This window comes from Argentina silus (assembly GCF_951799395.1).
Source record: "Argentina silus genome assembly, chromosome: 7".
In the NCBI taxonomy this organism is placed as follows: Eukaryota; Metazoa; Chordata; class Actinopteri; order Argentiniformes; family Argentinidae; genus Argentina; species Argentina silus.
The window spans coordinates 9,658,109-9,683,901 of NC_139661.1; the positions used below are offsets into that span (position 1 = coordinate 9,658,109).

Genomic DNA, 25,793 nt, shown 5'->3' on the forward strand with positions numbered 1-25,793 from the left:
GGTCTTTCAAATAAGTAATACTGTTAGCAATCACAACCAAAACAGATTTAGACCCCAGCACAGCAATTTCAAGTGATAATCTCATATTTGAATGATTTTAAGGACAAAGGGAGACATAACCATAACCAGACTTAACCATTCTTCAATATATTTAAGCCACTGTGAAAAGCTTCAACATATGATGTAGAACATTATGACAACAAAACACTTTGAAACGTTAAAGTTAGTTTACCACAGCAGCACCCTTTTCCAGATAATTCTGAATTATGTGTGCTGGACACTACTCCAGTTTCGATGATTTCTATGATGATCATATTTCTCATCATTGTGGAAAAACTGGATAATGACTTGTAATTGTGTCCAATTTACATGCAGATCAATAATATTTGTGCAACAGGACCAAAACAAGGCTAAAGCAACAAAACAACAATGATAAGAGGGTTACAATACAGTTTGTGTGTGTGTGTGTGTGTGTGTGTGTGTGTGTGTGTGTGTGTGTGTGTGTGTGTGTGTGTGTGTGTGTGTGTCTGTGTGTGTCTGTGTGTGCGTGCAGAGTAAAACATTGCTTATAAGTTGCTTCATAAATGTCAGTCAAACCTTTTCTACACATTATTTCTATGAAGCATTTCTAAATTGTGTCAAATTCTTAGAGATGAATAAGCAAACGTTTATGTCTTCCTTTCTGTTGTAAAATACATGTATGTACTGTATCTACAATCATAGATATGTCAAATCACATGTACTGTATCTATGTACATGTACACATAGGTGACATAAGAGGTGTACAGTAACAATACTATATAATATCATCCAGGAGATGGGGGGTGCTGACCCAGTCCAGTGTTCTTGGCTCAGATGCAGCCATGATCATACACATGAACTGTTTCCCTGTTCTCTTATCTATGGGGTAAATAGTAGTGGGAGTGAATCTCTTGTTGCTCTCCACAAACTCACAAAGCTGATGGTATATTTTTGGATACTCATGACGAAGGAAGACTCCCCTGGTCCTGAGCTCACGTTGGATATTGATAAAGCAGATCTCTCTGGCTTTCCTACCCTCCTCTCCCTCTTTGTCAATGTCAGGTGTGCCTGGAGGTGGGGTGAGAATGAGTGTTTCCATGTCACTCTCCTTCTTGAAGACCTTCTTATCTGGGCTTGAGGACGCCAAGGACACCTTTGCATATTTTCTGACTGTTGGTGCTTGGACTCTTGGTGAGGGTCTGTTAGGCACTAGTTCACCAACAGCGATGGATACATTCAATAGGTAACATTCACTGGGGTCATACTCATTGCCAGCCTGCTGCAGTTCCTTACAGTATTCCCCAAGGTTGTCCTTGAAGCCATCCAGCTCTCTAAGAGACAAATAGGTGGGAGACATTAGGAGGCTTTCAAGCCCAACCTGCAGGAAGTTGTCAGCTGTCCCTGGGTTAGCGAAACCCAGGAAGAGGACACCTCTCCCTCTGGAGAGGTAGCCCGATTTAGCAATGCGGGAGAAGGCTTTATGAATCTCTGAATTCTCTCTGCAGTACTTAAGAATGTGCCTGCACACACTGCTGATGCGCCCATACAGACAGTTCTCTTTATGGGAGTCCCAGTCGTCACGACGGCAGTTCCGGGAGCAATAGAAAGTATAGCAGCTATGACAGGATTTGAAGTAAAGGCAGGCATTGAACAGTGTCTCTGTCCGTTTGCACTTCCTGTTGGCACACATCATGGTGTCATCGTCATCTGTGCTGTGGTCTGGGGAGCACTCCTCTGCACTCCTCTGTAAAGCATCACAGCCACTGTCTGGGTCTTTGATGGTGTCAGGGCTGGTCTTTGTGGAGTTGAGAGGTGTGTTCAGAGGTCTTAGACTGTCTAGACCTGAACACGCTCTCTTTCCTTTTTCATCATCTTCATTGATCAACTGCTTCAGTTGGTCCAACAAATCTTCACTTTGCCTGCGGCTGGTTGGAGGTTTGTAATCAATGACAAGGTCTGCTAGCAACTCGTCCAGTTGCTCGAGACTCTGTTGCAGGGAGTAATTATTATGCTTCCTGTCTTTGGTCATTTCTGCTGAGTCAGATGGCTGCTCTTGATGCAGATTACTTGGAGTTGGTGTCTTTTCACAATCCAGTGCGTCCCAGCTGACTGAGTGCATATCTTTCTGTTTGTGGTTGCGTGCACGTATGTCATTGTCTGTTATAGTAATCTCAGGGGTTACAAACCATAGCCCGCCCTTACTGCTTCTTCCAGGGTTGTTTGGGCCTTTCTCTAAGGAGTTTTCAGAGAGGGACAGGGCAGCATAGCGCCTTGGTGAACTTGAGAGGTTCAGTATAACTGGCTGTGTTGTTTCCTCAGGGGCCAGAGCATGCCTTCCCTGGTAAAACAGGTTATCATAGCTGCGTCCACGTGAAACTGCTTGCTCCCTGTCATGACGTGGATAAAGAATATTGTCCCAAGATTTAGAGTGGTTTCTGACTTCTGCTCCCAATCTGGTTGGCTCCACATAACTGTTTGCAAACCAGGGGGGCATGATGGGCTCTTGTCTAACTCTCTGTGGTGTTAGCTGAGAGGAGTGGTTAGAGTATCCAGATATACTTGAACGATACCAGTCATCTGTATAAGCCTGGGACATTCGGGGGCGTTGACGACCCTCAGTGTTGTACGACCTCAGTGGAATATATTGCTCTGCGTGTGCGGTGAGAGGCTTGGTGTAGAACATCCTGGAAGCATTTGACTGACAGGGATATGCTCTGGGATCCTCCCCATAGTATGATCTTGCCTGTGGTGTTGGAGTGAAGTATGGCCCTGCCTCAGTTGTCGAGTAAGGTCTGGTGTAGACAGCCTGCATAGGGTCTCTGCTGGTCATGTGTTCTGTGTAATATGGCCGCACAGGAAGGGTGTGAACCCAGCGGGTCCGTGGATCCTGCACATACTGACTATTCAGAGTACTACCTTGGCTGGTGAGACTAGATTGATCATCCTGATAGTAGGCTCTAGCAGGGGGGTGGACAGGGTACCTAACCGGATCCTCAGTGTAAAAGAACTTTGTGGGTATATTAGGGTTTGAATAAGCCCTTTGCTCCCTTCCCAGATATTCCCTTGGCATTGTAGGGGAGGGCATCCTCTGCATGTCTACAGGCTGAATGTAGCTGGGAGGCATGCAGGCAGTGTACTGATACCCTTGTCTAAAATCCCCACTGTAACATTCGCTTGGTGTGGGTGTTTGTGAGAGGGCTATCTGTCGTGGTACATACAGCCCTCTGCTACTACTAGAGTGGGAGTATCTCTGCCATGGATGCTCAGTCCTCATGCTGGTAGCCCTCCTGGCTGTGTGCTGCAGAACAGAAGCATCTGGCTTGATATCCACACGGCACCTGACATGAGGAGTGATGGCTGGCTGCTCTTGCTTGCTCTCCTCAAAACAGTCGGAGACGTAGAGGGGAGAGTGTGGTTGCAGTTTGATAGGGTGGACCTCATTCAAAAAAGCCCGGTTAGAGGGGTAGGACTCCCGCTGTGTTTCAGATGTTCTTAGAGGGTCTGATACAGCCTGTGGTGTGTCTCTTCCCCTCCTGGTTGCTGGTGGGGAGACTGTAATGGGCACTGGGGTGAGGGTGGTCTTGACTCTGGGGGCACTTTTGGATCTAGTCTTCTTCTTTGTAAGTGACCTTGTGGCCTGGCTGGTTTTGTCTGGGTTGGCATGCTGTGGGGGTTGTCTAGTGTTGAACAGGTCAGGTGAAGAGAAGCGCAGGTGTCCTGGCCGATCAAGGCCATTCCACTCCACATCTTTGTTCACTGTATGATGTTCAGCTCTCTTGTAAGGGTACTCCATTGAGACAGAAAAGGACTGTGGATCGTCCAATGACTCAATGAAGTCAAAGCTACGGCAGTGTCTTTTATTGATGGTTTCCGGTTTATCAATCATTTGCGTGTCACATTGTTGGCGGGAGCTGAGAGAAATGGAGTGCCCAGTGATGGGGTTTAGTTTAATGTTCCGATACAGAGTGGATACCAGTATATCAGGGGGATCTGTGCGTGTCATCTTAGAGGAACTCCTCTAGCTCCCCCATTCAGATTGATTCAAGATCAATACAACCTGAGGAAAGAAATATATGCATTTTAGATCCATAAACACAATACATTTTATTTTTAATGTAAAGGGGTAACCTGTTACAACTATTTAAAACTGATGCAAAGACTATCAATAAACTAAAAGTAAACTGTCTATTAACTTACTATAAACATTTCACAAACCATACAGAGGATACAGTACCTTCATGTAAAGTGTTACCTGTGAAGGTTTTGTTTTGGTGTTGAAATAGAGACTACCAAGATAAATGTTTTGTATAATAATAGTCAATACTTTAAATCATGGTCAGATGTGATGAAAGTGAGTTGTAGCTACATGAAAGGTTCACATCTTCCAAATCATTTAAGTTTGTGGTCCTAATCTGCTAGAATAAAAAACAGATGAAAAACTAAATTATAACATTCAATGATGTGCTTTGCTGTAAGTAGGTTGCAAACCATCAAGGTCTTGATTAAAATCTCGAATCTCTGCAAAAGTTTCTAATTTTAGGAGAGGAGGGAATTAAGATGTTCTGCCTCTCAATCATACAGTAAGATTGGCAAGATGCTTCTCTAAATCTATAATGTTTCTCCTGCACAAGACCATCGCTTGAGAAACACAAAATACAAAAGACAGTAGCCCATCTACTGTATTGTGGGATAGAAAGGAAGAGAATATTAAAGAGAGCAGAAGTAACTAAATCAGCTGAGGACATTTCCCTCAAGTAAAATACTGCATGTCATAGAGGAATTAACCAATTACTACTTCAATTAACATCTAAAATATCTTTGTGATAGAACATTGCATACCCCAGTCTACTAATGCAAACACTAACTATGGGTTATACAGTCATGTGTAATGAATTACTCTGCAAACAACCACTAAACACTAGATAGCTAATATTTGTATTATCTTTTGCAACTTCTGAGTGAATAAGTAAATACAGTGGGTCCCTTTCAATTAATTACTGTCTATTCTTGCTTTAAGGCCTAGGGTCAGTGCCTCATTGTTTCACACAATAACGTGATTTGGAAAAAAAAACATAATAGATCCATTATATTACATGATGTTATTATTCACTTGTATACAGAGAAAATAATGGCTTGCAGAACAGACAGGGCATTTCATTGGTTTCCTGCTTGGGCCATTCATGTCTTAATAAAACAGTATCATACACAAAGAGGTATAATTGCCTACTGTTCCTCTGAACTACTATGAAGACCCATAGACATACAGTATATTTGTTCATAACTAAGAGTATGGGGTATGTGAAGAACACTGTTTCAAATGTTACAAACATTTATTAACATTAACCTGCATATTTTTGAAAATAGATGCCTTAAACTGTTTCAGACATGCATGTTTGACATTTAGGGCATATGCTCATGACAGAGAGACAAACAGAGAGGCTTATTGGCTCTCACCCATGAGCTAACCCTGAGATACCATCTGTTCCTGAGGAGAGAGGACTGACCAACCATCTCCCCTGTCATGTCTCCACAACACGCCTAAATATCAAATCCACACACAACCATCCTAACCTTACCAATCTATGGATACAATCACATACTTTAATATAACTCTCACTGATAAATCTTATAAACAATTGTTTTCAAAAATGTAATTCAAATTAAACTCATTGGCATAAGAGCAACCATTCACCATAATAACTGGTAACAACCTGATACCAGATGGCAATGATGCTTGTTTTAAGAAATCCCAAATGGGCCTTTATAGAATAATGATCATGTTATTATCATGTTATTACAGTTTTACATTACAATTTCCCAGTAAATAAATAACAGACTATAAAATAAAGCATATACGAATTGTCTATGACAAGATAAATGTCTTTAATCATGGGTATTTATTTTTCATTGACTTTGGTCACTGTCTAGATAACTAATTGATTGTCACCACTGAAAATGCCACTGAAGCATGAATATTCTCTAATAAATCGGATAGCTGTGTCAGCCATTGTCCTAAAATATCAAGGAAAAAAATCCCAAAAATCAGTACTGACAGTGACACTGAAGTCAACATTAAACTTCAGATGAATATCTTAAAAATCGGTCTCTGAAATGTAGTCACACCTCCAGATCCTCCATATCCTAGTGATGCCACATCCTTGTATTGCAACATCAAGAGTGTGTGTGAGTGTGTGTGTGTGTGTGTGTGTGTGTGTGTGTGTGTGTGTGTGTGTGTGTGTGTGTGTGTGTGTGTGTGTGTGTGTGTGTGTGTGTGTGTGTCATTCCCTCTTTACTCCTTTATCTTTCCCCCCTTTATCATGCCATGGCCCCTCAAAACATGGCATCTGATTTGCTCTAATTATTAAGCTAATTATTGTTGCTTTCTTGACCTTTTGGGGAGCTGCCCCATATGAATATCCCTACATGCTGTGGCTGTATGTGGGCCCAGTATGTTTTGTTTGGTTATCATCTAGCACCCCATAATGACAAACATATACTCACAAGGAATGCTGCTGAAATCCAGATAGGGCTATCTAACATCAAAATTAACATTAGGCTGTAAGCCTTCTGTTTCTACATCATCTGACCTGATGAAGTCCTTCAACAGTTGCCTACAGACTAAAGTAGGAGAGAATGCAGAACAATATAGTTGAGAATGCAGAACAATATATATTGTGTGTGTGGCTTGTGCATGTCATTCTGAATACATTAGCCTCGTCTATAGTACAGTTTGGTGTAGGAGATGATGGAAACATGATTTTGCCAAGCCCAAAAGTGCTTCCAAAGAAGGGCCACTTTCACTTTATTTTTGTAAATAGCCTGCTCACATGCCACATGCCTGCCTGTCGCCTAGATACAGCACACACTGAAACACTCACACAGTAGTTTTCGAAGGGCTATGCGCAGCAGAGGTACACCAGTCTATTATTGCCTATTCTTGATTAATCTCATCTCGTATATCTTGAAACAATTTAAATTGTTGTTTTATGTAATGACAATTCAACCGTAGACAAGATCTGTGAAAATAATAATTTTCATGTGACTGGTCTGATTTGATCAGAAAAGGGCTTAGCATTATAAAGCAGTTTTATAAAAGCAGGGTAGTTTGACACACTACGAAGAAATCTGAAGCACACGTTGTCCCCGTTTACTGATGCGGCACGGCCCTGCTCTGGCATCCTTCGTATCTGACCTGATGTCTTTCAGCAACGATGACATCATAGAAAGAGGTGATCGCAGATTCAAAGATACCAACATGTTGTGGCCGTAACCAGAGGAAAATTAAGAGTTAACTTTTGTAAAATGTGATTTCGTTCCATCGTTAAATAAAAGTCGATCTTACCCTTCTTGTCAGTGAATCGGTCGCATCATCTGTGCATGATCAATCCATGGCCTCTGTCGGCTACGATGCAGGTTTTGTTCACCGCACCTGCTGTTTGGTCATTTTAACTATCAAGTCATCTAAACGTCCAGTGCTACATGTTGTCCACATCACTCGGCACTGATTCAGTGCGCTCATTGCTTTCTGAAACATTCTAAGCAAAAAGGGGGTGTGTCTGAGCCTGCGCTTGTGGGCGTGCAATGTTATCCGCGCGTGCGTGTGTATCTGCGTTCTGGTTGTTCGCGTTTATGAGTGTGTCAGTGCACGTGAGTGGCATATTTCTATCCTGATCCTATCCGTGTTTCCAATTCGTGTTCAAACGAAAAATATGCAATAAGTGGCCTACAGACACCGAAACATGTATTGCTTGTCAAACTTATTGTTGATGTCCATTAGGGGAATCTATTATTTTATTGCTTAGATACATCATGAATGAAAGCAGGCATAGGGCCTAGTAACTGATTTGTTCCATTTATTATTACAATTTAGACTACCTGAACTCACAAACTACTGACATGGGCTGTTGGGTTTCCTGTGCATGTCAGCATTTTCAAATTCACACCTAAAAAGCTCCCCACTGTTCACACTGTACCATCACCTCATACTCGCTGTATCCCCTACATGTCTCCTGCTCCTAGAGCTTCCTAAGCAATGTTCTCTTTCGCAACTGTCTTTACAGATGATGAAAGATCAAACTGATATCAAAGTAATTTGGGGTGCTTCAGTGAAGTGAATAACAACGGCAGCACAGGAAATGACCTCTCATCAGTAGGGGGTAATGGCTGCCCTCCACACACCTGGTTCTAAATCTCATCTAGACACCATGTCTCCATTACTTGAATTGATGATGGTGACAGCAGGCAGTGGACCCCAAAGCATGTGACTGCTGCAGTAAAACTGCTTACTAAAGCAGTCTTACAGAGGAGAGAAACCACTACAGACAGTGCTCATAAGCTGAAGATGGAAATTATATTTACTTGTAATTGCTCCCATTTTGGAAGAGGAGACAAAGAGACTTCTTCTACTCTGGGCTCGTAACATACAGCACAAAACTTATCTCCAATAGCGTTAGAGAGCACTATACTTGCCATATACTATATACATATTTTTTTTCACTTGCATAAAATATTATCTCTTTGGCAGAGCAAAGCAACATTGGTAAGATCGAGTCCTCCATCTGTGTCATCCTACGTGTATCAGATATGAATCACAATGACAGCACTGAGGATCTCACTCTGTGAGGTGTTAGCATCCAGTGGGATCTACAGTATCTGAGTGTTTGTGACTCACTCTCACCAGCAGAGGCAATGCACTGGCATCAGTTACTGTCAGCTGTTTGTTAGAAGGCATTAGTATCTGTCAGCTGGGTGATAGCAGGTGTCTCAGGCACACCAAAGGCTCTTGAGGGAGGAAATCAATGCCCTTGTGTTGATTAGAAGCCCCTTCTCAAAGGGATCAATCAGCCAGATAGTAGCAACAAGAAATTGAACAGAGATTTGACTATGCAGTGTTCATAAACAGGGTTCCTTTGGGTTTTGACTTTGCTACTGCTTTCCATACTTCACAGTACTGTCTTAGGGTTAGTAATTGATATATTGCCTTCTTTCGGTTGCATGGGCAAGCCCTCAATACAGTATGTTGCATAATTCTGTGTTTCAGAGAAGGTCTTTTCTGTGTCCTCCACAGGGGAAATTATATAAGAGATTGAGTGCAGCTGTCATATGCTTTCAGACCCATTTCTTACCCTTCTTTCATATCACCAGCCAAGAAGAGCAAAATGTAGCAGCCTCATTAAAAGCAAAACCATTCACCCTTATGTACGGTACAAAATAAAAAAGGAAGAAACAGTGAAAATACATTAGATGGGGATGTCAAGCTTATATGCCAAGCTTATGTGGTTGTGCAAAACAAATTCAGTTTTAATGTTTCAAGGGAAAACTCTCAAGGGAATCTAAGGATGTTGTCTGAGCTTCCTTTGGTGGTGAATATTTTACAGTACATATCCAGACTTAGACCTCCTGAAGATATGGTTTTGATATATGGGAGGTTCTAAGAGTTCTTACAGTCCCTGGAAGTTCATTATAAAATATGCAGGTGCTCTGAACTTGTGGCGTTTTAGGCTTAGATACTGGGAATATGAGTCATTGAAACAGTGCAGTGAATCAGAGGAATCCTTTGGAGATCCAGCCAGTCTTTCCTTAATTCCATTGCTAAAGCTAGATTAAGATGTCAACAACTTTAACATTGAACTAAACTGTTCAATATTCTCAAAGGCCCATACTGTATATCTACTTCCATAGCCCAACGATACCTTTGCAACCGGCCTGCAATGGGGCACCAGCAGCCTCTGGGCTCACATGTCCATGATTATGGTGGGAGGATTTAGACAGTGGAGAGGAGTTTTTTGGAGGCTCCAAACCAACAGGGAGCTGAAGCCTTCACCCTGGCACACCTTCGCTCAGGCCTGGAGAAGAGTCATGGCAGATTGGGTTGGCTCGTAGACAGAGAGGATGGTTGGGCTTTTACATGAGTGAACAACAGTATAAAGGGAGAGGTCCCCTGAGCTTTATCTGAGTTCTTTCTCTTTTCTGTTCTCATCATTCATTTTCATGGGGAATTAAAACGGCTGATACTTGTAGATTATTCTATTTTTAAAAAGGGATTTAGTCAAGCAGAGATGGTCTTATCTTTTGCATTGTTATATGGACAACCTGAGTGGTTTTGAATATACACAATACCCTAAATGTATAATTGAACATTAGTAATATTCTATAATAACGCAGGCCTATATGTGTTTTGTTGGAAAATATATGCCATACCACACTAAGCAGTACATTCATAAACAAATTCATGAAAAGACAGTCGGGAGCAGTATCCATGGTAACCCATACTGAGTAGGAGCAAAAAGGGCTGAATTGATTTCAAAGGGAATGAAGTAAAGTGCTGATGGGAGCCGTCCATAGAGACCATAAAATCTACTTCATGAGGCTTAGATGAACGGAGGCGAAGATTGCTTGTAAATATGTAACAGTCCGTGAGTGCACTGTAGTTGATTACATCCAGGGGGTAAAGTATACCAGATTTTTGAGTGCAGTGGGAATTGCACTAACTTTATCAATTCAATCCATGTTATCAAAAGTGATCTGTGATGGGTTTCTATTAGGCAGGATTCTGTGCAGTGAAATTGAGATATATTATTGTTATGTAAACACAAGGTATAAAGGACACTCCCCCTGGCAGCCTTTTGGTAGCAGTAAGAGGAAAACAGAATGGATAGTGTAGGAGGAAGTAGCCTCTGGTGGGCAGATTCTCAAGGCAGTCTTTAGAGCATGTAGGCTACTGTAAGAATAGACATAGCTACTATATGTCACTGCATTCAGCAAACACAAACTATTGTCTCCAAGTCTTCTGAGTCTCCAGAGACCCCAGGGAGCAGCTTAATTAAATCTGTGCCACAATCTGCAGTCTCCCATCCTTTATCATCTGTCATCTTGGCTAGGGAGAGACTCAGTGGGCTTAGACCATGTATGCAAACATGACCCATACGCTAATTTGAAGAGCACCACTGGCATTTAACCAGTAACTTTCCTCTCCAGAAATTAGCAAGGGGACATTTTTGGTATTGCTTTGTAAATTAATATGCAAAAACATTCTCCGATATGAATGTGCCTGGTTTTGTGCTGTGTGCTTCCTATTGCAGAAGAGAAATGATCGAAAGTTGGCCATTTCTAACCCTCAGAGATTCAGAGGCACAGAGAAATGTATTGTTATGTATAATGTACTGTAGTTCCATGTACAGTAACTGTATTCAGAGCTTTTAGGATGTTATAGATTGATCTATATTCATAGACATCATTAGTTCATTTATAGATGTATTGTTGAAGTATGGTTATCAATGCAAGGTCATTCATGGTCCCCTGTTGAGAACGCCATATTATTCAAAATGCAACAGACAACAAATCTTCAGTGCTCAAGTTGAATAGAATAAATGAGGTCTTTCTAATTACTCCCTCGCTTCCACAATGGGACAACGTCAGTATTGAAAACTATCCCAACAAAGGGTGCTAGCCAATAGGCCTACAGAGCTGAAGTATGTAAAAAGCAGTCACAATTAATTTGATTAACTGCTTTCTTTTTCACATGGCTAAATATGTAATTGCTCTCTGTTGCAGGATATTATCTAATCCCCCTCATTTAGCTTCAGGGCATTTTACCGCCGCAACAGAGTAAACAGAGCCGCAGTGGTTAACACTGTATGATTAAGCCAACACTGGAGTCCCATGTCCTGTCTGTCCTGAATGACACATACTGTATTATTAGAACTCTGTAAATATATGGACATGAAGAAAAATCTATGAAAAACCTTTTGATGTTTTCTATGTCAGATCATCTCTGTTGTTTAGTTTGCCATTTCCCAAACTATTGTTGAGAATCCCTCTAATTCCTCTCTGAGTATCAGTGCCAGTCACAGACGCACCTGTGCTCATGGCGTCTCAGGACTGAAACTGGGTCATCTCTAGAAATATCTCTGCTCAGTAAATGAGTCTTCTCCATGCCTGTGACAAAGCAAGGCTCCTGTTATCAGAGTGATGCCCAAATGCTTTATTCATATCCACCAAGATAATGAGAACTGACCTCATTACGAACATTTCTCCTTGATGCTGGCTAGCTACATGAGCTTGTTTCCATAGATCATTTTGAATAGGTTTGGTGTTATTGCTGATGCTTCATAACAGACGGTTAGAGCTCAAATGTGCATTATTTTGTCACATTGACACATCGCCCTGCAGTATTTGACCTGCTGATAACATTGAAAACCTCTCATATGTCACTGTCACTCACCATCTGCTATGCATCAATATGTCAGTTTGATACCCATGTCATGTACTGTCAAGTCGAGAAGCACAGTGCAAAGAGTAAACGATGCTAAAGCCATTTGTATGCCTTGAGAGCAGAGACTCATTTCCTGCAAGTACTTGTACAACATGAAATCACCTCATTGCTGTCAAGATGAAGGTCTCTATAGGTCATCAGATATTTAGTAAGATTTATCGTTGAGAACCACAGCCCTCTGGCTAAAGAAATTAAGCCAGACAGCTTTAAAAACCAGTCTGACCATTTAGAATAAGTTATATTTATAAGCTATGTAATGTCCTGCGCAAATTAGATTTTGCACTCCAGACACTCTTGTGTGTAATGAAAACTTTCAAGGGAAACAGAAATTGATCCATTCTGTAATTAAAATCGAACTCTCTCTCTAACCCTGCATGCTCCAACTATGGAGTTCAGCAGCTTCTGAGCTAGAGGCATCAAGACAATATGCAACAGAGTCAAAGTTTGGCTATATCTTTGGAATGTTTTAATCACTACATGCTATTGCTAACACAAAGATATTATGATCCAAAACCAATAATGGTTCTCTTGTTTTAGTCATATTATCACAAAAAAACCACATCTGAATCAATTGCAGTCCAAGGGAAATGGACAACAAATTTGATATGAAGCAATTCTTCTGTCCAATAAAAAGATACCAGTGGAGGAGCATGAATAACAACCTTATTTGTATCTCTTTGGCTCGATGGGGTAGATGCTGTCATTGTATGGTACAAAAGTTTCAGCCATGCAATTCTATTTTCTTTTGACTTCACTTGTCAATTGCAGCTGGCAGTATTCACAAGTCTAATTCACAAGTCCATTCTAATGCATAATCAAGAAGGCAAGTGGAACACAATACAGTTGTTTCAACCATTTGTTGTACAGCAGAAAATGGTTGGTTAACCATGATCTGCTTTATCAAGGATATTCATGCCAGCTCAGTTTTAATTAATAGGATCATTCTAACGTAAGGCTTTGTGTGGGTTTTCAGACTGGCTCTGAGTAATAATTAGGTAATTTACTGGTGCTAAATCCTGCTCACCAGATGCTGTCACTTCATACCACTTCCATGAATGTAAGAAGTTAAATATTCTTTTGTTGCCACTCAGCTTCATTTATCTACATCTACTATGTGGCTATTCTAGTCTATGCAGCTCAAGTTTAGTGTAGCTATGGTGACACACATCTGTGGTCTCATAATGCACATATCTTCTGGATGTTCAGAGCTATCGAAGAAACCACAATTTATGCCCAGTTATACAATACATTACACAAAGTGACATACAATTGTATGTATGTAATTCCATAATAATTCCATGTAAATTACAGTACTATGCACCAGTGTATACACTGACAGGTAGCCACTATAATGGCTACTACCATAATGAGCAGTATTCATTATACAGTAACAAAATGATAGGAATTGTAATACTATCAGTAAAGGTACAGTGGCCTCTGGGCTTCCAACTAACTGGTTGGTCAAACTGCAGTCCTGCACCATCTTGTGGCCATGTTGATAGAAATAAACCCATTGTGTGTACATCAATACATCAGGTTAGGACACCGGTTTCACCACCGGTTTCACCAAGACTGATGAGTCAAGACCGATGAGCTGTGGATGAGCTCGCGGGAATGACTGCACCATTGGCTATTGACAGTCTTACACAATTTCCTGGTCATGCTGTCAATACTGGATAGCAACTCCAGTTACAGTTCAATGATACAGTGATTATAATAATGAATAGAAGACAGACATTGGTTTATCACTGTCATTATAGGTCATAGACTTTATTGAATATGTGCGCATTTTAGTAGCATAGTTGTTTTCACATAATTATTCAGCTACATTGCAAATAACATCAAATATATTTTTTTTACATTGAATTTAATACTCCACCATGATTTACAATATATAATTATATATTTCCTTTTGATCTTAAAATTGTAGTTTATTGTCGAATACATATATTTCTTGTCTTATACATCTGGCAGGCATCAATTGACAATCAATTTCACAGAAATTCATAGTGTAGATAACAGATAAAACCTTTCTAAAATTAAAATACGTAACTCTGCAATAGGAAACAGGAAAATGACTTTACTAAAGAAAAAAGGAATAGAAAATGTAAACATACATTCAAATAGATCAGTTAGAAATAATGTAAACGGTTAAAAAGAAACATGTACTGTAACATGTCAGCACATACATTTCTATGAATATCAAAATAGGAATAATCTAGATAACAAATGGCTTATACCACAACTTCAGCCCAACCTAAAATTTCAGGAGGGTGTCTGTCATGCCAAATATAAAGGTGTCCTCTGACAGAGGGCAGACAACTTTGTTTTACAAGCAGAGAGCCAAGTGAAACAATATTAATGCATGTCAATCCACTGTCCATTGAGTCTTTACACAGTCAATGTAACAGTTTCTCTGATTGGTTCTTTCAACAGTCTGCCCTATAAATCTGTTTGCTGAAATATTATTCAACAGAGTCTTATGATGAAAGGGTGGATCAACTGACATGGATGCTTTAAAACTAGATATGTTATCATGAATCGGAGAAGAGAGACTGAGGTTAAAAATGTAAAGAAAATAAGCTTTTGAAACAGTAGAAATAAGGCATAATCCACAACAAAAGTACTCAAAAAAAAAGAGAAAAAAAAAACCAAGAGAAATGACTAAAACAATCAACCAAGATGCACAAGTATTCATTGATAGACACACAAAATATCCACAATTAAGCACAGCCAGCAGCAGGGAAAAAACGTGACGAATCTGCATCATTCGTAGGTCACTATCTGTACAACACCTCTATTTGGTTTTACAGTTACGGAACAACATTTTACACATAATGCACCACTTATCACAAGGGGTCACTGTGGCTACACAAAGGGCCGATGCGCAAAGAAAGCGCAGGGGTTCTGCGGGGAGATTGAGACTTTCCAAATTAGTTAAAAAAAAAATATTGCCAGATATCAGTGTTGAGATGGAATGCACTCTTTTTGGAAGACATTTTCAGTGCCTTGGAAACAAAAGGCTTCAGGTATGGCCTCAGGGAAGAATCTTTTTTTTTTTTCTGAACCATGATCAAAGGATCATTGATGTTTTGGGGAAAAGAAAAATTACAAGTCGTAAATCATACATACTGTAAGTATATTGCAGCGATATATCATACAGTTGACATAGCGGTACATTTATTTTGCATTGCCTACATGAACCATGGAACATTCCTTGGCTGAGCATTCTTTGGAGTAGGCCCCCTGTTCACAAGCAGTGAACATGCTGATGGCCAGGAGACAGACAAGCACCCAGAGACTCTCTCCTGTACTGTACCACCCATTCATAGAGACAGCAGCAGCCCAGGCCCTGATGGCTGGTGTGTGTAGAGCACTGAGCTGCTGTGTCTTTGCAATCTGACAAACTGACAATAAAACCTCAAAATATCTCTTGACACATCTCATGTCCTATTCAAGTATGATTTTGTTATACTTCTTGTGCAAATACATTTCAAATGGCAATTACATTCTACCTCAACAAAAACACGTGCTTTTGCTTTCATTTGCAGTAGATCATCAACTTCATTACAGTGCAACGGAAGACCTGACCCCAGACACGAGCATGTCACAATCACCAGGACATCCCTGAGACAACTCCATTAGATCTGAATGAACTCTTTATCTTTGTAAGGCATGTTTTCCAGGTGTAGAGCTATAGGGATGTTCTTAATATGTAACAGAGGAAGGGAAAGGGAGGCAGCAACGGCATTCTCACAAAAACAACACATACTTTACTACGCTAACGACTTCAACTACGTGTGACGATACGGTTACAAGCGCCAATGTGAGTGGTTGAAATTGCAACCATTGTCTCCTTTGTTGACATGCAGCTAAAACAATATCACTAGACAGCTTTGGACAGCTGAAACAGCTAGCATTGGCTTAACACTGGACTGAGTTCGTGAGAACAACAGTGTGCTGAGTTTAATTTCATGAAGATTAATTTCAGGTCTGACCAAAGCTTTCCAGTAATAAAGTTGTCACTAAGATTTTACAGTCACAACAAACAACTGTAAGCCAAATCTTGAGATTCATATATTTATATATTTTCTGTAATTTCCTCAGATAGATTGTCAGTGTACTGTGTCGTTCCCACTGTTGTGATACAGCAAAAACATTCAAAAAGATCAAATGAGGACAAAGTAAATCTCCCAATAATTACAAACAGTTAGATTTCACTTCACAAGTCATCTAGTGAAATGAAATGTCCCATTCATATAATAACACAATTTCAGAAGGGACTGATGTGAGATAGGGAAGGAATCCTCTCCCTTACTTTTTTTCAGAAATTCAACCACAGCACATGCAACATCAAGTGTACAGTATTGTTTGTGTGTGTGTGTGTGTGCGTGCGTGTGTGCGTGCGCACACGTGTACGTGTGTATGTGTATGTGTTGGAATCATTTAGAACTTGAAGGTGGCAGGGAATGTTTCAGACAGACATCTACAAATGTAGCTGTAACATACTCTATTTGTGGTCTTAATTGAATAGGCAGTGGATATTTTATCTGTGCATTTTTTTCATCAATGTACATCAGTGTCCATGATAGGGAGGTGACGTCCTGTTGGTCCTTTTTGCGTTGGGGAGGGGGAGGGTCTGTCTTTCAGTCTGTCTGTCTTTCTGTCAGTGTAGGAGGGGGTCTTACTCCATCTCAGTCTGAGAAGAGACTGGCAAAAGATTTGCGCAGGTTGCGTATAGTCTCAGCCTTCACCTCGTCCTGGCTAAGGCTGGGCCGCGGAGCTTGGGTTTCTGGAATGTTGAAGGCATTGGTAAGAGACTGGGATTTGCTATAAAGAGAGGAAAATGGCAATAGAGGAGAGGAAGAGGCTATTAAAGTCATGCAGCAAACCAATGGGATGGTAAGAGTGGGGTATGGTTGGAAAGAGAGAGCACATACGTAGATGGCAGAAGGCATTCCTAGAGCATGTCATGGTCTTTCATCGCATTATCGATTCAGTGCAATGTTGATTTGAACTTGATATGTCTTGTGAATAAGTTGATTGATCTTGATGCAAGGGCATGCTTTTTTTCATCATGATCAATGTTCCTATATTGTAGAGGACACAAATATAATAAGATTGAAGAAATAGCCTTTTGACTGTTAAAGATAATGATTTACTCAATTTAATAATTTATGACCTACATAACAAACCTACATAACCCTGTCCCAAAACATCTCATACATTTGTGCCCTCCATCACATATTTAGGAACACTGCTCTAGTTTCAAATCATTTAAATCTTATTGTCCATTGATCACCAGAAACAAAGAGATATTTGAGTAATTCATTTTTTGGAATTATTTTCCATAATCAATAGTATTAATTAGTACTAATAAACTATAGTATTATCATAGTAGTATATCCCAGCCATTTCCTGGTCATCAACGTAATCTCTTTTTACCATGTCTTTGATCACATTTATAAAAGGTGACTGAAAGTGAATCAAAAGAGAAAGAATGTTCTTAACTTTGATTTTTTTTTTGCATAGTCAGAAAATTGATATCACAAATGTTTATCATGTTAAGAATAATCTGCATTAAACAAGCATTCAAAATAATCATCATATATCTCATTACAATACTCTGAGATATATATATATACAGTTCTACTGTAGGAGCATTGGCAAAGGGGAGCAAAAGAATAATATATGTTTCATCAATCAGATAAAAGAGCAGGGATGAAAATTAATTTCAGACTGATAAAATGCAGGAAAATCTGTCTTTGGGAACGTTTTAAAGAAACCCATTCTCACAGGATTTTGTGGCGAAAAAAGAAAACATATCCTAATGCAACAACAACAAATCATGTACAGCACACGGGAGGTGCAAGATATGATAAAGGTCGCAAGAATTTGTCACAAGATCCTCATGAGACTGGGTCATTTTTAAAACCAAATGTGTATGCATATGAGTGATTCATGCACCCTCAGCTGTGGATTGAATAAAATACAGCATCACCCATTACAAAACATACATTGATTTTCTGTAAACTCATATGCTTGATATCTATTATTTCAAGTATAACTGAAGCATGCACATCAGTCCACTCGGTGGAGACTAAATCTGAAACACAGAATCCCTTGGTCAGACAAAGCATCTTGTGGTGCCACTTCATACAGTATGTGAAAAAAACAACAGAAAATCTCACTTACAGTACTAGCTATTGAGTAATGCACCTTGTGACACACTGTCATTGCATTTACATTGCTTTTGAATGTTATGGAATATTTCAGAAAAAGCCTTGCTTACTTCAGCGGAGGGGGTTGGCCCTGGCTGGGCTTCTGTGGGGGCTGGGGTTTCTGCTGCAAGGGGGGTCTCCCTGCTCCTCCGGGGCCTCCCTGGCCCTGAGCAGTAGGGCGGGGCTGCTGGGTAGTGGGGCCAGCGGGGCGGCCTTGCTGGGCTGGAGCCCTCTGCTGCTGGGGGGCCTGGGGGCCTCCCTGGGACTGCTGCCTGGGTGGCTGGCCTGGCCTCTGCTGAGGTCGCTGCTGGGGCTGGACCCCCGCAGGCTTCTGGCCTGGGCCTCCAGTGGGTGCTCTCTGCTGCTGCTGTTGCTGCTGCTGCTGCTGGGGGGCTGACTGTTGTGGCCTCTGGGTTTGAGGAGAGCTGCCTTGGTTGCGCTGTGGGGAGCCCTGGGCAGAGGGGGGTCTCTGGCCCTGTACGGCCCCCTGGCCTGGTGGCCTCTGCTGGGCTCCGGCCCCTGGGTTTGCCTGTCTGGCCTGCTGTGGTGCCTGGGCAGGGGGGGGCTGGGTGTTAGGGCTGGTGACAGACTGGTGGGCCTGTGAAGGAGGCTGGCCCTGAGGAGGGGGGCGCTGCTGGGAGGGGGGGCCTTGGCGGGGGGCTGCAGTGCCGGTAGGTGCCTGCTGAGGGCCACCTAGAGGAGACATACAGAGCATACCATCAGCACTGAATTAGAAATTAAAGATATCAATATATAGCATTAATATACTTCTGTATGAAAGATAACAAAATGTGACTTTGTTGCAGTTAGACTCAATACCAGCTAGAATAATCTTCTTACCTTGGGGTGGAGGGCGCTGCTGGGCCTGTGGCACTTTAGGTTGGGAGATGGGCTGAGGGGAGGCAGCTTTCTGCATGGCACAACAGATCAGAAGGACATTAAGCTAATGTGTTACAAACGTCTTAAAAATAGGGCACTTCCTGTAATGTTACATAATATGACAGGGTCAGACACACGATAAATTGGCCAGTTGACAAATATACCACCTCCACCGTATCAACTCAGAGACCTCACATTTTCACATACTGTAGACCACATAACAAGCGTGGGTGTGATTGAGTGAGTGTGTGAACAAGTACATGGGAAGGAACATGTGAGCACCTGGACTGGCTGCGCAGAAGTGGCGCGGACAAGAGAGGGGCTTGAAGTGTGTGGGATCATCTGGTGCATTTTGGAGACCACCAGCTCTGCAATGAGGGCGCGGTCCTCATCCTGCTCGTCCCCAATCAGTGGCATAGAGCAGCCCACCACCTTCCAGAGATCAGGAGAGAGAAAAAAAACAGATCTTAGTTGTAGTTGTTTTTACTCCCTCATTTACTGGGTTATAACCCTCTCTCTCCTGGATGGGGATATACACTAACTTACTTACCTCTATGATGTAGTCCCTGCCATCTTTACCATGCAGAGCTTCCACGGCACACATATCCAAACCCCCAAAGACCTCAGAGCAGGAGTCCACCCACATGCGATACCTAACGTGGTGAATAACACTGTTAGTACAGTATAAAACACTACTGTCAATTTAGAAGGCCAGCAGGCCAGGTGTCCGTCAGCGCTCACCTGTCTGACATGGCTACCTGCTCCAGCATGGCTGAACCAGTGTTGGTTTTCCAGTTTCCTGAAATCGACGTCCTCCTGCCACACACACAAAATCCATCATCCAGCATGTTCACTCTCATGTTCTTTTGGTCATCTAATTCACATCAATATTACCATACGCAGCTTGAATTGATCTTGTACTTGGTCTTTGAGGATCTGTAGACCATGCTAATTGCAAGTGGGATTTGTAAAATGGATTGACCAGAATCACAAGAACGAAGAACTCATTTCACTCACATATATGCCTTGTAATTGCTTCCAATCTTCTGGATACGGACATCGTACTTTGCATCAATGAAAGGTTCAGACGTGGCATAGGTCTTGGTCAGGGCAACAACACTGGCAATGTCTTGAAAATCATATTGATTGTCTACTTTCACCTAAAGGGTAAAGGTTTGAATAAGAGTACATTCACAGTATTGACTTGTCAAGCACAATTGCTGATCCAGTCGCTTTGTCTAAACAGTAACAAGATAACTCCAGTCCTACCTTTCCCATCCCTGAGTGGGCGTGGCCCATTTTCACCACCACAGGGAAACCAGGGGTGGTAATCTGAGACAGAGACACCACAACGCCCTCCGTCAGATAACATGATCTATGACATCGCTGTAAAGGCTCTACACCACAGCATCTCTTAAAGGTGACAAATTGTCATGTGATTTTTATGTGTGGAGGCATTATCAGAAATCATTACTAAGTTGTAATGTGAATAAGGTGCAGTACAATACAACTACAATGGTATCAACTGGACACATTTGTATGTACAACAATGGTTGGTGGAGGGAGAAATCGGAGGACGGGCTCATTGCAATGCATGGAATGGAATGAGGAACGTGTGATACCACTCCCCATTCTATTCCGTGCATTACAATGAGCCCGTCTTGGGATTTCCGCCTCCACCAGTCTCCCCTGATTCAACGTCTACATCTTCATTGTGTGTAATACGCTGAGGCTGTGCAGCCTGAGCTAAGTTGGGAGCCATAAAACCCGATTGTTATGGAGTGATTCATGTTGAGCGCTGAGGCGAGCCGAGCAAGCCTGCGACTGCAAGGGTGGAGGGGGAGGCGCAGCACTGCGGCAGCACTGACACTTATCTTGGTATAGTAGCGGCACCGGTGGGATGGAGGGGGCCCGCTAATAGTCAAACAGCTCTACTGGGACCTGTGAACGTGCAGCTGAGACTGAGATAGATCTGAGTCAGAGTGGAGATCGACTTGCCTTAATTAAAATCTGAGATGTAATATTGACGTGAAATGCTCCTCTGCCCTCTGTTCTGGATATAGATGTGTGTACTGTATGTCATCCAAACAGGGGGGCCTCTCAGTGTCTGTGCCTGTGTTGCTGTGAGGTCTGTTTAGGTTGAGGACATGGTCGTGTCAGGGCAGGAGAGGGGGGGGGCGGGGGGGGGGGGGGGCGAGCAGATGGCAGCACACCCACCATTTCCCTGTGGTTGGGATAGTAAACCTGCTCGATCAGTGGGAATTCCTCTGGACCCAGTTGCTTGTACAATCTGTTCATCTGAGCAAACTGAAAGAGACATCACAAACTGAAAGAGTCATCCTCAAGAAACATCACTTTAACTATATACAGTATATTAACTATGTGCTTATCTGGTTATCAATCAGAGACAGTTGAATAACACAGGACTAAGCCGCTGTTTGACCATGCATTATGCACATATCATGCCATGCTTACCACCCATGGTTTGTCACAGAAGTTGTAGACGGAATGCAGAGAGTTAACACACGGGAGACCGGCATACTGCAACCCAATCACAATGTTCCGGAAGTCTCCATTCTTGGCCATGCTGAAGGCATGCTGCCTAACCAGCACAAGGTCTGGCCTGAAACACCTGGGAAAACAGAGGATGAGCAAGGTCCTTGATATGACCACCAAATTGCACACAAAAATGGACTGAATCTGAGCATGTTTGATTCTGGATGAGAAATTGTGCATACAGTATATATTTTTCTACTTTACGTTGTGCTTAATTCTCTTAAAGGATTAAGCGTTGGATTCAAAGAATGCACACTTACTTGGTAACCTTGTTTCCATTCCGGATTGCTTCGATATCCACACTATAAGAGCCCGTAGCATGAGCAACCAGGTTGATCTCTGAGAATTCTGCCTAAAAGTTGACATCATCATCATCAACGTCAATCGCAGTCAACTATCACACAAGTCAAGGTGAACACCACAGGGAAACATCATAGTGCTTTGTTCCCTATTATATGCCAGGTTGTGTAAGGTAGGCACTGTCACCTCTGCAGATAATGAGACTTTATTCCCACTGTTCTCATCCTGCTGAGAGGCTCATGAGGAGAAAAGCAGAAACTCAAATTCTACATAAAAGAAGAAGATAAAAATAGGAGGCATAGAAAGTGCCATGGGCTGCGAAAATTATCACAAAACATTTTTACATCTGCATTTATTAAGCAGAGATTAAGATTAATCATTGACTTAAGCCTGAGGGCAGGAATGCTTTGGGGTCCATGAGCACTTTGTTTCATTTTGATTTGTTTTGACAAATATGACACCAGCATTATCGCACTTGATGATTAGTCAATTCTCAGTTCAGTGAACATCATTTTGTCAACGTTTTGTCATGTCCAGTATTTTGTTTGATTCATTGTGTATTGAATATAGGATATGCAGGTCTGAAGCACCACATGCACAGTCTGATTATCTTGCACCAAGTGGCTTCGCTAAAACCATCACTGCCTTGGTCACCAGCCATGCATAATGCATGGAGAAAGCACAAATTAAAAAAACATAAGTTAAAATGCAACCTACCTGTTCCACTTTAATATCATATTCACCATGAACCTTTTTACCTTTGAAGACCTTCACCCTGATGGAAAAATACAAGAGGGGTTAATATCATCTGAGAGCAGCTTTTTCAAGAGATCATAACAGCATGTAATGTAGCCAACATCATTTGTATCTAGGGCCTTCTGCAGTTAACCCCACTTATGCTGACAATAGATCGTGTTTGGCCCACTGGAAAGGCACTCGAAAGACTAAATGGAACATCTAAATCCCATTTGGACTTAAAGGCTACAATAACACTGAATAATATGGGGCTCACAGAGGCCCTTAGACAAATAGGCTTCATGAGTATAACCTAAAACATTGGGACAGTGTAATTGCATTTACAGTCGAAGAACCATCGTAGCCTAATAGTTTTAATGCACTCTCTTGCTCGCCAAGCCTGGCATGCGCTAGTGGTGCAACAGCGCAATTGCGCCAGACGCACGACATCTTTATGATTTCAACGTTCTGATAACACTCCATACCCTAAAGCCACAATACAAATTACTGTTCAAACTTGTACAATGACATCTGTTTGTGCATGTATAACATAACATTGACAGACGATTAAGAGCATCGACTATTTCTCAACAACGATATCTCCACTGAAAAATGCAATGTGACTGTTGACCTCATTGGGCCTATTGGCTATACCTGTGTGTCACATGCCTGGACTTGTATGGATGAATCCTAAAACGTTACTTGGAGGTAGATTAAGCATGCCATTTACTGACACACATTTGAGTCTAGACCCAGTGGTCATAGTGGTCTAGACAGGGTCCCACTTAGGCTGCACAGAATTTTACTTAGCACTCTCCTTACCAATCGGTTTGCTGGTCATCAATAACCAGGAGTACCTTGGCACCAACACCTGCTCTGTCGGCCGCTTCGTTAAATGTCGCAGCTGCGGCGGCAGTGGTTTGTTTGACAGCCTGTGATATGGAGGAGAAAAATCCAGCTCCACCAGACTGTTGGCTCATAGACTGACGCCTCTCCGGTGGTCCGGGCGACACTGCAGGGCTTTGCTGCGGTGGGTCAGGGCGTTGCAGGTCAGTCATATACCCATTAGGCAGGTTGGACATAAAATTGCTGTCCGACAGTCTGCGACGCAGGTAATTCATATTGAAGACGAAAAATGCGAGGAAAAGGTGTGCAATAAATCCTCCACGTTGTTGCAAAATCTCAATTGATCAATTTCGAACACTGACACTAATTTTCCATTTGAAGAGAAAACAATCAATGTGAAATTATCCTTTCATTAATTGGCAGGCTTTTCAATAAGATGTTCAGCTCCTTCGAAAGATTTGTCGTGACTGCTTAGTCATGGGGTTGAGGGAAATTAAAAAATATTTAAAATGATAAGCTTCATGACAATTTCATTCGCAAAATAAGAAAACAAGTTCGGTCAAGGCAGGTGCAATTCCATGAAATGATTTTCTTTTCCTAATAATACCGTGTGACTGGCCTTCAAGATTTAGACCTGTTCAGTAGCCGTAAAGAGGATAACCTAATCGGACACAAGAAAAAAAAAACATTAAACATGAATGTATTCTCACACCATAAAGCCTACCTCACCAATTGTCCAAATTAAGCCGCACCCGTAAAAAGGTTAGCGATGTTCACTTTTCTTGATAGATAACAGGTGAGTCTGGCTTTCTCGTCCTCTGACCAGGCAGGCCGTGCGTATCGGTCGTGGATCTTGGGAACGGAGGTATCGTAACTCACAATTGGGTATCCAGAATTTGCCGTTATTGCATCACCCCCTACCCGATCCTTCCTTCAAGGTTCGGCGCAGTTTTTCCGTCTGTCCTGCGTCACTCCTCTGCATCCCTCAGAGAGAGGAGCCGGCCAGGTTGGGATGACGGGTGGTGCTGATGAGAGAAGACGGATAGGGGCGTTGCTCTGTTGTCCGAAAAATGTCTGCAAAAAGACACTTGACCACCTCATCATTACTCTCCTGAATGTCATTGAATGCATTGTTTTATTTATGGTTTGGTGAAAAGGTTTTTTGGTTCCCTTTCAGATAAGATTTGTTTTTACATTCGATTCAGAACCATCATCTCCAGAGGTCGTTTGAGGATACCATTTGCATACAGGAAATGCGCCATCTGTTGCCGATTGTTGTGTTGAAGTGGCGAACACACACTAATGATTACATGATTTAATTTAACCCTCCTCTTATGTGGCAGGTCAAATTGACCCATTTTAGAATTTGACATCACTGCAATGTTATTTAACTTTATTTAATTAACTTCATGTAATCCTTTAGGTAGGGGTACTGAACTTATCAAACATTTAAAAATATACAATATACAAGTGAAAAACAAATCCACACTTAGGTTACATAGATGATGCTCTGGGTCAATTTGACCTGGTAGCTAAAGTGAATAGAGTTTGTTGTGTTTAGAATAAACTTCTATGTTGTTCCCTCTCTCAGTCCTCATCCCTCTTAATCTTTCTCTTCCCCATATCTGCATACTGAGGCATACTGATAAAAAGGTCCCACGCAGGGTCTTACCCAACCTTCATTCTCTCTATATAACAGAACAGTATGTTCTCTCTTGAAACATGAGCAAAATACTTTCAGTCAGTGAAGTGCTAGCAAACCTATTTGACCGTAACAGTTAGGTTGAAGAAGAGGTGTCTGAGACCGAGGACAATTTAGAAGTGAACGCTGACCATTAGGACTCATCCTCTGATGAAGAGGAAACTTCCTCACAGCCTGAAAGTGAGGTTTTTATGTCAAATAATGGAAAGCTTAAATGGTCCTCACCCCATGCCCCCATGGAAGATCCCAAGATGAAATG

The 25,793-nt window shown here is 41.7% G+C and overlaps 2 protein-coding genes across 2 annotated transcripts; both read right to left on the minus strand.

Moving 5' to 3' along the window:
- Positions 1 to 796: 796 nt before the first annotated feature.
- Positions 797 to 7,409, minus strand: unm_hu7912 (un-named hu7912; the record flags this gene model as incomplete). The annotated part of the gene is made up of 2 exons (XM_083674224.1): positions 7,364 to 7,409; positions 797 to 4,078 (listed from the first exon to the last, which is right to left on the minus strand). Exon 2 carries the CDS (start codon positions 4,022 to 4,024, stop codon positions 797 to 799), a length of 3,228 nt encoding a protein of 1,075 aa, XP_083530350.1. The 5' UTR covers positions 4,025 to 4,078; positions 7,364 to 7,409.
- Positions 7,410 to 16,989: 9,580 nt separating this feature from the next.
- Positions 16,990 to 24,107, minus strand: syn1 (synapsin I; the record flags this gene model as incomplete). The annotated part of the gene is made up of 13 exons (XM_083672926.1): positions 16,990 to 17,125; positions 18,588 to 19,209; positions 19,357 to 19,426; positions 19,678 to 19,827; positions 19,946 to 20,048; positions 20,137 to 20,211; positions 20,413 to 20,555; positions 20,665 to 20,727; positions 21,613 to 21,702; positions 21,871 to 22,027; positions 22,212 to 22,303; positions 22,969 to 23,026; positions 23,809 to 24,107. The coding sequence occupies 13 exons, from the start codon at positions 24,105 to 24,107 to the stop codon at positions 16,990 to 16,992; spliced, it is 2,058 nt and encodes a 685-aa protein (XP_083529052.1).
- Between the last annotated feature and the right edge of the window lie 1,686 nt (positions 24,108 to 25,793).